Raw genomic sequence first — 13,534 nt, forward strand, 5'->3', positions numbered from 1 at the left:
TGCCAGGAAAAACATGGTCCAAAGATAAGGAAGTATCATGGTTAAAATACCCAGGAATTCAAGAGACAGTGGAGGTTGTCTCCAGCTGCAGTGCTGTAGTACTTTCCAACTGAAAATACAAGTCAACATTTACCCACAGACACCACAGTGGGAAAATGAATCATGCCCAATAATGACAGTAAGCAAAAACCTGGTCCTAGGACAAGCAATTCATAAACAAATGTTGACTTTTTCTGGGCATCTCCATGATAAAACAACAATTAATTATAGCTTAAGAAAATACTGACATCTTCAGTTTAACAATGTATGTACACCAAACGTTAAACTTACAGTATAAGCCACAGATGAGAAAACAATGTTTGTTTGCAATCAGAGACACTTTCTGGTCATTCTAGTTCGAGCTCAGGTGTTCTCCTTCTGTCCCTAGCTGTACCCTTCTCTGCCAACAATTGTGCTCCTAACATTGCTCACACATTTTATGTTAAACAGAAAAAAAAAAGGACTACAGGGACAAGGACTAGAGAGTAATTACTGAGACCCTGCACAGTGCCTTCCTCAGGATTGCTGCAGTATTGTTGTACCTGTTGTATAGGCCTCATGAGTATCATCGACGGAAGTGATCCTGCCCCTGTACTCGGCACTGGTGAGGCCGCACCTTGAATCCTGTGTTCAGTTCTGGGCCCCTCACTACAAGAAGGACGTTGAGGTGCTGGAGCGTGTCCAGAGAAGGTCAATGAAGCTGGTGAGGGGTCTGGAGAACAAGTCTTATGAGGAGCGGCTGAGGGAACTGGGGTTGTTCAGTCTGGAGAAGAGGAGGCTGAGGGGAGGCCTCATTGCTCTCCACAACTACCTGAAAGGGGGTTGTGGTGAGGTGGGTGTTGGTCTCTTCTCCCAAGTAACTACTGATAGGGTGAGAGGAAATGGGGAGGGGAGGTTTAGACTAGGTATTAGGAAAAATTTCTCTACTGAGAGAGTGGTCAAGCATTGGAACAGGCTGCCCAGGGAGGTGGTGGAGTCACCACCACTGGAAGTGTTCAAAAAATGTGTGGACATGGCACTTCAGGACATGGGTTAGGGGACATGGTGATGTTGGGTTGATGGTTGGACTTGATGATCTTAAAGGTCTTTTCCAACCTTAATGATTCTATGATCTTTTTCCCTGGACACGGGCCCAAGCAGCAAAGAAAGAAGAAAGGTGGCCTACACAGAAGTTAAAGTGTGAGATAGATATAGATATATGTGTATGTATTTATAAATAGGTATGTATGCATTTGTAAATGAGGGGTAGGATGATGTTGGAAAGGAAGACTTTGTGAAAAGGCATGTATCCTCACTTTGTGGGCAAGTTTCTTATCCTCTAGATCATTACATAATTGCCCACAAACACTCTTATAATGAGACAGAAGGCAAGGCTTTGGTTTCTTGTTCAGGCAGGTAAACCTCTAAATAATTCACTATGCCTTCTGTGGAAAAAGGATAACTAGTTTTCAATGTCCTAATACATTTTTTTTAAAAATGAGATTGTTTTTGAACACTTTACATATGAAAATTGCGATTTATTAAGTGGACTTGCACAAAATACCTGAAAATAACAGGACATAACCTGCTTTCTTTTCTTTCCAGAAACCTTACCCACAGTGTTTAGGACTTGAGAGAAATAGATATGCATTTCTTCACACTTAGTACATTCCCTATTTCAGGGAGATTTATGAAGGTGGTTTGATTTTTCACACAGTTCATTACAACACTATGCTCATATTGGTGTAGGGCTGAAGCCAGCAATACTGAGCTCAGAGTTTTCTCTCTCACCTGAAAACTATGGCCATGTAGTTTTTGTGGATTTTTTTTTTGGTTGGTTTTTATTTTTAAACAAAGGCTCAAGAACTATTGACTTAATTGTCTCCAGTTCAGTTTCTCCTAGCTGGTAACACCAGCTAGAAACTATGAACACTTTCAGTCTTTTGTCTGCACTCAGCTAAGTTCTGTCATTTTAATCACAAGTCAGTTGTTTGAGCACTAGACAGGATACCACACTTATCAAAGTGTAAAATCAGTCTTGGACAGCTAGAATGACCCTGAGAACCTGCAATATAAAAAACACACAGGCTTCATGCCAGAGGTGTCCAGCATATGAACAGATAAAAACAAATGTGTGCTAGCATTTGCTGACTGCTGTAAGTTCATAAACCCTCATCACACAAAATAGCTTCCCTTGAAAGTACAATTGTGCTGTAGCATAAAATTTGTACTAGGTGCTTTATATATATTAAAATTCCCATAATCATCTCTGCAAAAAAACAACAGCAGCAGCAATATCAATCTGACTGCTGGATATGTGGAATAGGCTGGAACAAAACCTTTATAACAGAGAACACACTTCTTCATGCCAGAATAATAATCACAAAATTGTTCTTACATTCCCTGGTTGTTGTTATCTCCAAAACAGTCACATTGGCAGAAAGACCCATCGACCGTTATGATGAAAATGAACATTAGCCTTTTCCTGCTAATAACAAAGACTGAATTGGTGGAGACAGCACGTATTGTTGCATTTTCTCCACAACTGTCACCCAAAGCCAGCCAGAAGTCTGAAGAACAGTAGAGAAAAAAAATAGTGCCTTGTATGTGCAACTATAGATTGGGGAATGGAATCAAATTTTTTTTAATTTTCTTTACAGTTAGATTAGCATGGCTGTTTACTGGCTTATTACTTGTTCTCCCCTCATTGTCAGGTAGGTGCATGTAATGACAGTTTCAGACTCTCCCCCTGGAAAGAAAGGCTCTTGCTAATTGAAAAATAATAATACAGACCCTCTGTGTGTCCCTGGCACTCAAATCAAACAGGACTGTAAGTTCAGCAACATCCCTTTACTTGGAGATGATAAGCCACACAGTAACTGGCAGAACTCATCTCACCACTATGCTGACTGCCTGATGACTGTCTGGGGAACATGGGTACCAAATTCTCTTCAAGTTCTCATACTGCTAGAAAGTGATGGCCCAACTTTTTTTGTTTTTTCCCTTTTTTCTTTAATATAGGATGTCTCTGGAAATGCATTGAATGACCATTTTATAGTTTGTGACAGTATGTGTATAGTGTTGATCTGTCTACATGGTGAATGCAAAACACATTAGAATATGGATGCCTCAGCCCTTGCCCTCGCTCCATGGAGATAGGTGATGCTGACAAGACTATCAGTTTCAGAGTACAAGAGTGTAGATCACAGTGCACAGCTTGGCTGCAGCACATGCAAGTGTTTATTAGCTTTAGATTTTAGTAGAGTTTTGTTCATAGAAAAGGCTCTGGGGCCTCAAGCTCCACCCAGCTCTTATTCGTATCAAATGCTAGCATATCCCTTCCTATTACCTTCTTGTACATATGTCTGTCAAATGTGAGCTTCTAACTAGTCAGATATGTTTTGTACTACCACCTACATTAGACACCGTAATCAAGTAATGAAAAAATCTCACATAACCTAATTGGTTTTTGCACTACTGTCTTCATGACTCCTTCCTGGAGGATGTCCTTTGTATTTGTGTGTGTGTATATATATACACATATATGTGTATATGTATAAAGATATACATTATATATGAGCTAATTCTGAGTGCTAATAAGCCATTGCTGCCAATGATGCCTTTGTACGGTAACAATAAAAACATGTAGTTCCTCTAAAAACAAACAAACAAAATACAGCCCAAAATACAGCAGTGTGCTGCTGTTAATTAATTCTTCTGGACAATAGTTTTCACTCGGTCTAAGACACATACTGCTGTCTTCTGTTCCTACAAACCTCTAGTGAAAGTGAACAGTCCCAACAGAAATCACAGCAATAAGGATAAAAGCCACTACTTTCATGAATAATGCATCACTCTCTTACAGTATCAAACTTAGGGGCAAGGGAGAGATGCTACACCTTTAAGATCATTACAGCTAAGCTGGTGCTGCATAAAGGAGGGAAAAGAATGAACTACGAGCTGTGCAATAGCTTGTGATATCAGAGCGATCAGTGCTGGAGTCCTGACAGTCTTCTGCTCAAGCTGCTGACTTGCACTTTCCAGCTACATCCCAGTTATGACATCTGTAAACGTGTTTGCCAGAATGGCAAAGTTTGCAAGCCCACACTCCTAAAATAAAATGGAGTTCTGCTTGTGTAGCTTATTGTTTGGTCTGTCCCCATGTTTAACTTTTCACAAACATATATGGAGTTAAAAACAGCAGTATTCCACCCCTGCCCTTCCCATTTATTGATGTTTAAAAATAGCTTTCAAGCTATTCTTATTTACAAAGACTTTCTAGTTCCCTAACCACAGCAGTACAACATTTTATTTTTTTTTAAAGTAAAAAATACAAGAATGACTGTTGTGATAATACTGTAAATAGATATCCAAATGAGTGTCTCATTCATCGTTTATCACTCTGTTTCTTCCCCCAAAATTATCAAACAGAAAATTATGTTCCCAGAGTTTGTTCCCACTGAGGGCTGAATTTACAGTTTTTACCTTATAGCATACAAATATAAATAAAAATTGACCGCATAAGGCTCATAACTTGTAACATCCCAACAGAGCCTGTGAGAAGTGTACTGGCAATTACAAAGTAAATATAGTAATAACACATCCCTCTTACTATGCTAGAATTGACATTTTTTTCTAAAAAAGTAAACACACATATTTACTGACCCATATAATTTAAAAAAAAAATCAAGATTTGATAGAATTCCACATGGGGAAAGTCAATGAAAAGATCAGCATCTAAAAATATGGGCCATATTATCAAATGGCCTCATTGTTTGGGGACATCCTTATAATGTAACTTCTAAAGATTGACAGTATGCACTTAATAAGCCTGCCTCAAGATTTACTGAAACCAGTCAAAGTCCTTTCGCTGTTTTTCAAGCCCTATATTAGGAAAAAAGGGAATATATTATCCAAGAAACACTAGAAACAATCAGATTACTCAGCCTTGCATTATGGAAGCCAACTGCAGTGCCAACTTTAAGATAGCAGTAGAGTAACAGAGTTCCCTGCACAGACACAGCCTTAACTAATAATACCACAGAAAACCAAATTCTTTTGCATATCTGAATTCAAAGGAGAGCATATGATCCAGAAGATTACAAACAGCTAAGCATTCCATAATTTGCAATTTCATTGCTGCTTTCCCCTTTCTTCTCTTTTTTTCCACAAAAAAACATGCATTTGTAAATGCCTTTGAAACAGACTTTGGTAATTACTCTGCCTCATGTTTCAGCTACAGAGCTCTATTGAAAACGTAAATCACCATAGTTAAATAAAACAGGCAATAGAGCACACATAAAAGAACTAAATACATGCAGAAATTTTTAACTACTATCCGAGAGTAATATTTAACCAAAGTATAATTTTAGTAGCTGAATACAGCATTTAAGTAAGGACCAGTTTTAGTAATAAAAAGTGGTTACGTGCCTAAAGTCATACTGGTTTCCTTGAGATAGAAAGCTCCTATAGGAACACAATATATGAGCTATTATTCTAGTGCTTTAAGAAACTGGTTATGTTACAGAGTACTTTTAACAGGAGCTTTAATACTTTGAAATGATTAGGAAGGTAAAATATAAACTCAGAGCATTATTTGAGTTTTCTGGCATGCCATCTTCGTAATACAGAAACTTCAGCTGCATGACCACAGCCCATGTCTTCAGGAGTCACCATTAAAGTTTTGGTAAGCTTGATCATTTCAGGTGCAAACTGCTGTTGTGTATCTACTAGAGCAAGGGCAATCTCTCACGGAGTGCTGGGATGCATTGCTGACCGACAGTGAGATGATGGAAAGGAGTTTAAGTGGCTTCCTCTCTTCACTTGCTGTTCCTAAAGCTTTGGCTGGTCATGTACATCCTGCTCAAAGTGGATGGCTAATAATTTTTGATTGTTAAACATTGAAACAAGAGTTTCAAAGGAATGTATGCATTTTTGTGACCTTGTCTACTATTTTTTGAGCATTAATCTACACATTTTGAACACTGTTTTAATCTAAGGATGTAATCCATTAACCTGAATCTGAGAGACTCTTGGACATCTGCAAATGTTGGAACGATGACTTGATAAACTATTTAAACTTGGACTTCAAATTATGGAATGGAGAACATACTCGTCTTGTATCAAATAATGAAATACAGCTTTCACCAAAAAGAAAATCCCCAACTTTGTGTAAGTCAGTGGAAAAAATAATTTATTGCAATTTCTTTTGCACATTAACATGAAACATTTATACATATATATTCTGTGCTGGTACGACATACTAAATATAGACAATTTTTATACAGAAAGTAATTGTGCTATCCTATTTTATATTCCAAAATTATCAGTCAGATAAGAACAGATATTATTCACATTAAAATGTACTGCATGTTGAAGTTATGGAAGGTCTATGCATCTGAAACCTTGTCCACTTTTATTAACTGTATCAGCTGATAAAAGACACTATGTCCCCTTAGAAGCTTTACATCCCTTAATTATGCCATGATGCCTAGAATATTATCAATTCTTCCCAAGGAATAAAATAAAATCATTTCTGAAAATTAGACAGACCAAACCAAAAGGCAACCATGACAACCATGTCCTGGCAGCATGCCTTTCAATTCTGGGGGCTCCATCAGAAAAGAATGAAAACACTACAGGTTGTCTAAAATTGTCCAGCAATCTATTATTAACATGAAAACTTAATCTATTTAATATAACTCAATGAGAAATACATTGCAAGTGAATAGCATTTCAGCAGAAATACATTGGCACATGTTTCAAATGGCAGTATCAGACAAACAACTGCCCCCTTTCAATACAGAAAGTGTTTACATAGTGTCAAAAGGGGAACTTTTTTCTAAGCAGGAATTTACAGTGCAATATGTGGTATTCACAAAATGAATGGGAAGCATGGTAATAGCAGAACTAAACCTGATAAACAACACTTACACAATAATTTTCATAATGCTGCTTTAGGCATTATTTTTGAAAACAGTTCTTTAGATTCATTATTCTGCCCAACAACTGAAATACCTATCTTTCCAGAAATGTCACTGATTCACATAACCACTATATTTCAGAGATGAAGATGTGAAGCATCACATTGAAGTGGTTAGCTGTGGCGTGCATACTACAAAATTTTATTCAGTATGATCTGGTGGTAGGAAGGGACACATGACTGATGTGCAAAAATGCATATCAAAAACAGTAAGTTTGAAATACATGCTCATAGCAGAGATATAACAATACCAAACATTAATGAAAAAAAATAGCAAGCGAGCCTGGAGAAAAATGGTGTGTATTATTTCAGGAGTAGGGCAAAAGACAATGGTACTGCACACGGCAATGGGAGATATGACGTGAAATAACATTCATCACTCAACCTTACTGCCTGGCACCCTATTTGGAGACAGCATTGCACCCTATCCAGCGTCCTCTTCCTCTTCCCCTTCCCTCAGCTCTCAGAAAGCATCTTGCTTTGTTTCCTTGAGTGCATGCAAGTAGAATTTGAGAAGTAAGGGATTTTCATTGAAGCAACAACATGGTGGGTCAATGCAGTGACAAAATACATTTTACAACTTGCAACCAATACCAGTAAATAATAAAAATAATAAAACACAGCATAGGTAACATATGTATTTCTTTCATATGTGTTGTATGTAGGAATGTAAGAATTCCTACGTTCCCTGATGAACTACCAGTTCTGACTGAAGACACTTTAACTTGTTCCCATCAGTGATGTAGGGACAGGGCAGAAGAGAAACATATTTGAAAGTAAGGAATGTTGGAAATTACAGGCAGACATCTGAGGCTCTCTGCAAGCTTCATTGTTTACAATAAATCTGTTTCTCAAGAGAGAAGCTGCAGTTGAACCTCTGTTAAAATAATGATAGTAATAATTGATCTTATAACATGCAAACAAGTGGTTGCAAAATGAATAATTGGTCACGGTTGCTTTTGTTTTATATGTATTTCTGATGCAATTCTAATTTTTGCTGTAATGGTATCATGGAAGAGATATCTTAAGTTGAAAAAAGTAAAGGAGCAGCACTCCAAACCAACAACGATTCTTGTAAATCACGTCTTCCTCAGAAGTAACTACTGCTCATGGTGACTGATTAATATTAGAGATGCCAACTTAGGAACCAAGTTTGAGGTATGCTGAGCTGCTCCAATCCTGTCATTTTCTACAAGCCTAGCAGAGAGACAGTATATTTTAAGCCTTGGTTTCACATCTCTATGCCAGCTGTAAATATTTTGTCCTCTTTCCTCACCATGTATTAATTATTATGCTGATAGATTTGCAAATGCTGAGCTAATCACTCTCTAAGGGATATAATGAAAAGCAGAATATATCACTAATGTGAATCCATTCTAGATTTAAAGATATTGGAGGTAGAAAATTTCACACTAAAAGAATAATCAGCAGAAATATCTTCAGGATGATTTAGGAAATATTTTCATGTATACTTCTATAAGCCACTTCTTGCAATATTCTGGAGTGAACTTTCAGGAAATTCAGCATATAGTTTCTGAATATATGATAACATGCCATATTTATTGTTATGAACAGTGCCCCTGAAGTTAATGGCACTGCACATGATAATACATTAGCATGTATTTGTGTATGTGTTTGAAAGGTCAGAAAGAATAAGATTCTGAAAAGAAAACCAAGACTACACCCTTGCCTAAAGCAAAGCGATTACAGTGAGGTAATCAAACGTAAAAAGTTCGTTATCTGATTTCTGCTTTTGGATTACAACTATTATGTACAGTGATACTGTAAAGTGCCAGAAATAACATGAAGAGTACCTTCACAAGACAAAGAGAAACTGCAAACAGTTCAGAAAATCTTAAGGGAGTAAAACTCAGTGCATCTTTTTGTGTATGGACAGATGAAATTGTGCAGGGAGCGAAAAAGAATTAAAAAATTAGAGGATAGTATTCTTTCAGTTTTCAAAATAACCTCTGACAAAACGATTATCAGTTCCAATCACCACATGAATGTATCTTTCTAGTCTCCTATTCTCCCAAACTTGCTACAGTTCAGAAGAGATATCTGTCATGGGAGAAGTCCTTCTATCTATAAGAATTACATGTATATCTAAATTTCAGAATTAACAAAAACTAACAAAAATTAGAGAAACTTTTTGAATGTGCTTGAACTGTGAGTCTTAAGTGCCCCTGAAGATCAGGCTGACAGTATTTTTTGGTCAGGTTTATTTCTGCTCTCATGTCCCCCTCTACAAAACTCAATTACTAGATAATAGTATCAGCAAGTACCTCTCAGGACTGCTGTGAGGATTAACAAAACCAACCATGTAGAAAATCTCTAAAAGGAAATTGCAATATTTAAAATTCTAAACTATCTGAACCCTATATTCATATTAAACACGTGTGAGGCTGAAACAAGGAAAATACCCACCTGACTCTGTACACCTCTCAAATGTTACATTTAAAATTACGATGTACCCTGCTACAAATTATAGGATATAATTTATAATGCATAAAAAGTGAAAGATATTTAATTAAAATATATTTTAAATACAACTATAGATTTGAAAGAATGGTATCTATGTGAAATTATAGTTAATCTTGATATAGAATAAAAAAAAAAAAGTAGTATCAAAAGTGGCACCCAGAACATTATTGTAAGTAATATATACTAAAATACTGACCATGACCACAGCAGAGTTAAAGTACAGGCTCTCCCCTGAAGTTTAATACTGAGGGTTAATACTGGGAGTTACCATTAAAAAGTCAGTATTCATGTACTTGTGTACCAGTGGTAATAATCTGGATTAGATCTCCTAAAGAGCCCAAACAGTTTAACAGCCTAAATTTCATTTTCAGGAGCACATGAGTATTCAGACATGTAACTACTTTCCTGTGACTTACAAGAATTACTTAAGCCAAGGTAACTAACGACTTTCATTATTTTAGTCAAGTGTACTTTTAAGACTAAATATATTATCTTAAAACTCTTTCTTTTTTTATTACTTCAGGACAATATTCAAACTATGCAAATTACTTTTACCCTTTTTTTCCTACCTGTTGGCAATGGGTGGAATATATGCACCTGCTCAGCTATGGCAAATCAGCTGGCATACTGTAACCTGATTAAGTGTCTAAGTTTGTAGAATACTTTTAAGTCTAGGTCTCATTGACTTTTAATAAGATTTTGGTTAATACATGCCCAGACTTCTGAAATTGAGGCATAAGCTTAAAGACCACTCAGTGTTTGAAGAGCTTTACCCTACATCATTTTCAGAAGAGGATTTAGGCTCATATGACATTTAGAAGAAATATTTTTCACCCTATATATTTCTAAACATGACCTCTATCATTCAACAGTCTCTGAACAAGCAAATTCATCTGGGGTTGACAGACCACCATACATATCGGGTGTGAACCTGCCTGCAAGTTGCCTAAATATTTGAAGGCACATTTATTCACTCACTGTAAGAAAGCAAATGGTGAATTTTGAAGTGCTATTAACCAGACATATCAGCTAAACAGAAATGAACATTATATTGCAAAATCTAGTACAGTGGAGAAATCCGTAAGAAGAGAGAGATATAAATATTTAAAGACCTGGCATTCCCTCAAGGACTTTTTAAAATACAAATGTATTCTTTCAGAGACTGCATAAACTGCAAGACAAATAATCAACGACTTTAATGAGCTGTCAAGATAGTAAATGCATTAATGAAATAGTGTTGTACAAAACTCTTAATTTTTTCTAGGGAACATTTAGTTTGGCAAACGCAAATGGATCTCAGTGGTTTAGATTAAATTTGTCATGTTTATGCCTTATTTAAAAAAAAAAAAAATTACACTCTGGTTAGTCATACCTCTGTCTCTGTACTCTTTCTGGACAAAAACCAAACCTGCATTGGTTCTTTTTTACCCTTCATAGAAACTGGACCCCTGTACTCCAGGTGGAACTGAGGATCTGAATTTTCTGGTGTCATAAGACACCTGTAATTGAAAAAGAAAACATAAAAATGTATGTACTGTGCATGCACATCACACTATATAAAACATTAAACATGCTACAGATATGTGAGTAAATTAACAAAAGAGTCAAATCTATCTCTAGATCTTTATTTTATTTGCATACCAATAACGGTATATCACAATGCAGCCTGCCATACAGTTTCACGAGAACTCATGTACTTAAATAGTGTGTTGCAGGAGTCCTGTCACTTTCATCTCCAAAGAGACTTATGCTGACAAAGTGATTTCTTTTAAGATGTCAACACCAATAAAAATACTGCATCACTTACCTGTAAGTATATTCAGAGACATTGATCTTTCCCTTTTCTCCAGTAGTTTCTGTTCTACTTGTTAGATTGACAGTATTTCCAAAGAGACAGTAACGTGGCATCCTTTGGCCTATGACACCTGTGACTACCTCACCAGTATGGATTCCTATTGTTATCTTTAGAGAGAAAAAATAAAGTCTGAATATTCAATATCAATGTAACTACTCTGATGCTTCTGACTAAATTCAAGTCTTATGACATTTCTAGAGTTTATATTTTCAATGTGACACTCCTGCTTCTTCAAAGTTTTGCATTTTGTGTTTTGTGTCACTTTTTTTATTGTAGTGCAGTATCATGGCTCTGCCTCCCACGTGAAAGAACAAACTCCATATTTTTCCAGCATGCACCATGCCATGCTGCTATTATGTGAAATTTTAAAAAGTGGAAAGAGAGGCATACTCTGCAGGTTTGTGTTTAATGAGTGATCAGAAGATGCAGAAATGGATGGTGTAGGTCAAGAAAAAAAGGTGTTTCTCAGAGGAAACATCATGGTATTTTGCATTTAAAAGCTCAAGAGATAGGACAGGAGTTTGGAGAAGCTTGTTCTTATAGCACATTACAGTTATTGTAAATCAAATCAAAACTTCTCATTCCTTTGCCCAGTGACAAAGTGAAGTACACATATCTAAGCTAGGTGTTAGACCAATAACATTCATGTAAATAGAAATAAGTGTCACACTCATCAGTTATTTTGCTCTCATAGCTTTCTGATGAGGACATGTTAATGCAGCCTCCCCAGTTCTGCATTAATGCCATAACATCTTCATGAAATCCCACAATGAGTGAACTTCCACTAATATACATTGTTGCCACTAATCATTGCCATAACTCCCTTATGGAACTGTACTTTTCTTTTTAATGCAATATTTTCTTATGCTGATGTGAAGATCTGAACTGTGATCAAAAATATCAGTGAGAGAATATGATCGTCCTGTTCACTGAGATGTAGCAGACACAATGAATTGTACTTGATGCACAATGGGAATTTGTTGATTAGATTGAAATGATCAGAAAATAGACATAAATGATGTGGACTGAATTTAGTCCTTTAAAAGGTTAAGCACAATAATTAGATTTTAAGGTCTGGGAACTGCACAAGTCACATGTACATGTGACTTCATATTATTTGTAGATATCAATTTCAAAATCTAATAATAATAAAGCTTGTATGGACTGGGAGCATTATGATATTTCAAAGCATTATCATCATATCAAAGAATGGGATCTTCATTCAAGCCCACACATTTACTAACCTGTACAGGCTCACCATCTACTTGAACTTGGCCTGCTATTTCCATCATATCCAATGCCAGGTGGCAGATAGATCGTGCATGATGAATGCAAGGCTCTGGTAGACCACTCACTGTCATGTACTTGTCCCCAACTGTTTCCACCTATCAAGATATATATTTTTCGATTACTTTATTATTGTGGGCTTTGGAGTACTAAAATGGAAGTAGTGCTTCCTTCAAGATTGCTTTCAAATAGCTTCCCTTCACTTTCATTCAAATCACCCTAATTCCTGTCAGCTCTACTTGTTATTGAAGAGAATTTATTGTATGCCCACAATGTAACAAATTAAAATGACACTGTGATTGTGTGAACTTGAGCCTCTCTTTTGGGGTCTTCTGAATTTCTGTAGAAAATAAGCACTGTGTTTTGACTCACACCCTTGACTCATTAGGTACAGGACATAAAATTATTTCTGATAAAAGCTAGGAATGAACCTTATAAATACACAAGCATACAAATGTTCATATACATGAGGGATATATACCTATATCTACCAATTTACCTGCTATCAGCTGCATCTGCAACTACACTTCATTCCTAATGAAGGAATGAAATTCACACTGAATAACTGAGTAATAAGTTATGATTTACAACCAGAAGACCCAGGTATATGACTGAAAAACTTAAAGCACAGTGTCAGCAGAACCACAAACTGCTCGTGTAAGTGTTCACATCTGCTAAATATTCAAGTAGATTTATATATCCACCTAATGGGTGACTGTGCAGAAATCCTGCTGAGAACTAAGCCTTTTACGTTCTTTTACACATTTAGAGATAAACAAGACACTCATTTTAGCTAGGTAACATCAGATAACACAGCTCAAAGAAAGAGAACATAACAATTTTTTTTAAAAAGACTAAAATCCAAAGGATAGAAAAGAGTGACATGATGGTAAATTATTGAAGTCACA

The 13,534-nt window shown here is 36.3% G+C and overlaps 1 protein-coding gene across 2 annotated transcripts in view; it reads right to left on the reverse strand.

The window, feature by feature from the left end:
- Nucleotides 1-6,866: 6,866 nt before the first annotated feature.
- GUCY1B3 (guanylate cyclase 1, soluble, beta 3) overlaps nt 6,867-13,534 on the reverse strand; it is a 41,104-nt gene continuing 34,436 nt past the window's right edge. For both annotated transcript variants that reach the window (XM_010286743.1, XM_010286742.1), the window contains exons 10-13: nt 12,584-12,724; nt 11,292-11,446; nt 10,857-10,983; nt 6,867-7,487 (exon numbers count right to left, since the gene is read on the reverse strand). In XM_010286743.1, the coding sequence (XP_010285045.1) occupies nt 7,464-7,487; nt 10,857-10,983; nt 11,292-11,446; nt 12,584-12,724 (447 nt within the window). In that variant the 3' untranslated portion in view covers nt 6,867-7,463. The remainder of the gene's footprint in view (nt 7,488-10,856; nt 10,984-11,291; nt 11,447-12,583; nt 12,725-13,534) is intronic.

Source organism: Phaethon lepturus, unplaced genomic scaffold (genome assembly GCF_000687285.1).
Source record: "Phaethon lepturus isolate BGI_N335 unplaced genomic scaffold, ASM68728v1 scaffold7275, whole genome shotgun sequence".
Classification (NCBI taxonomy): Eukaryota; Metazoa; Chordata; class Aves; order Phaethontiformes; family Phaethontidae; genus Phaethon; species Phaethon lepturus.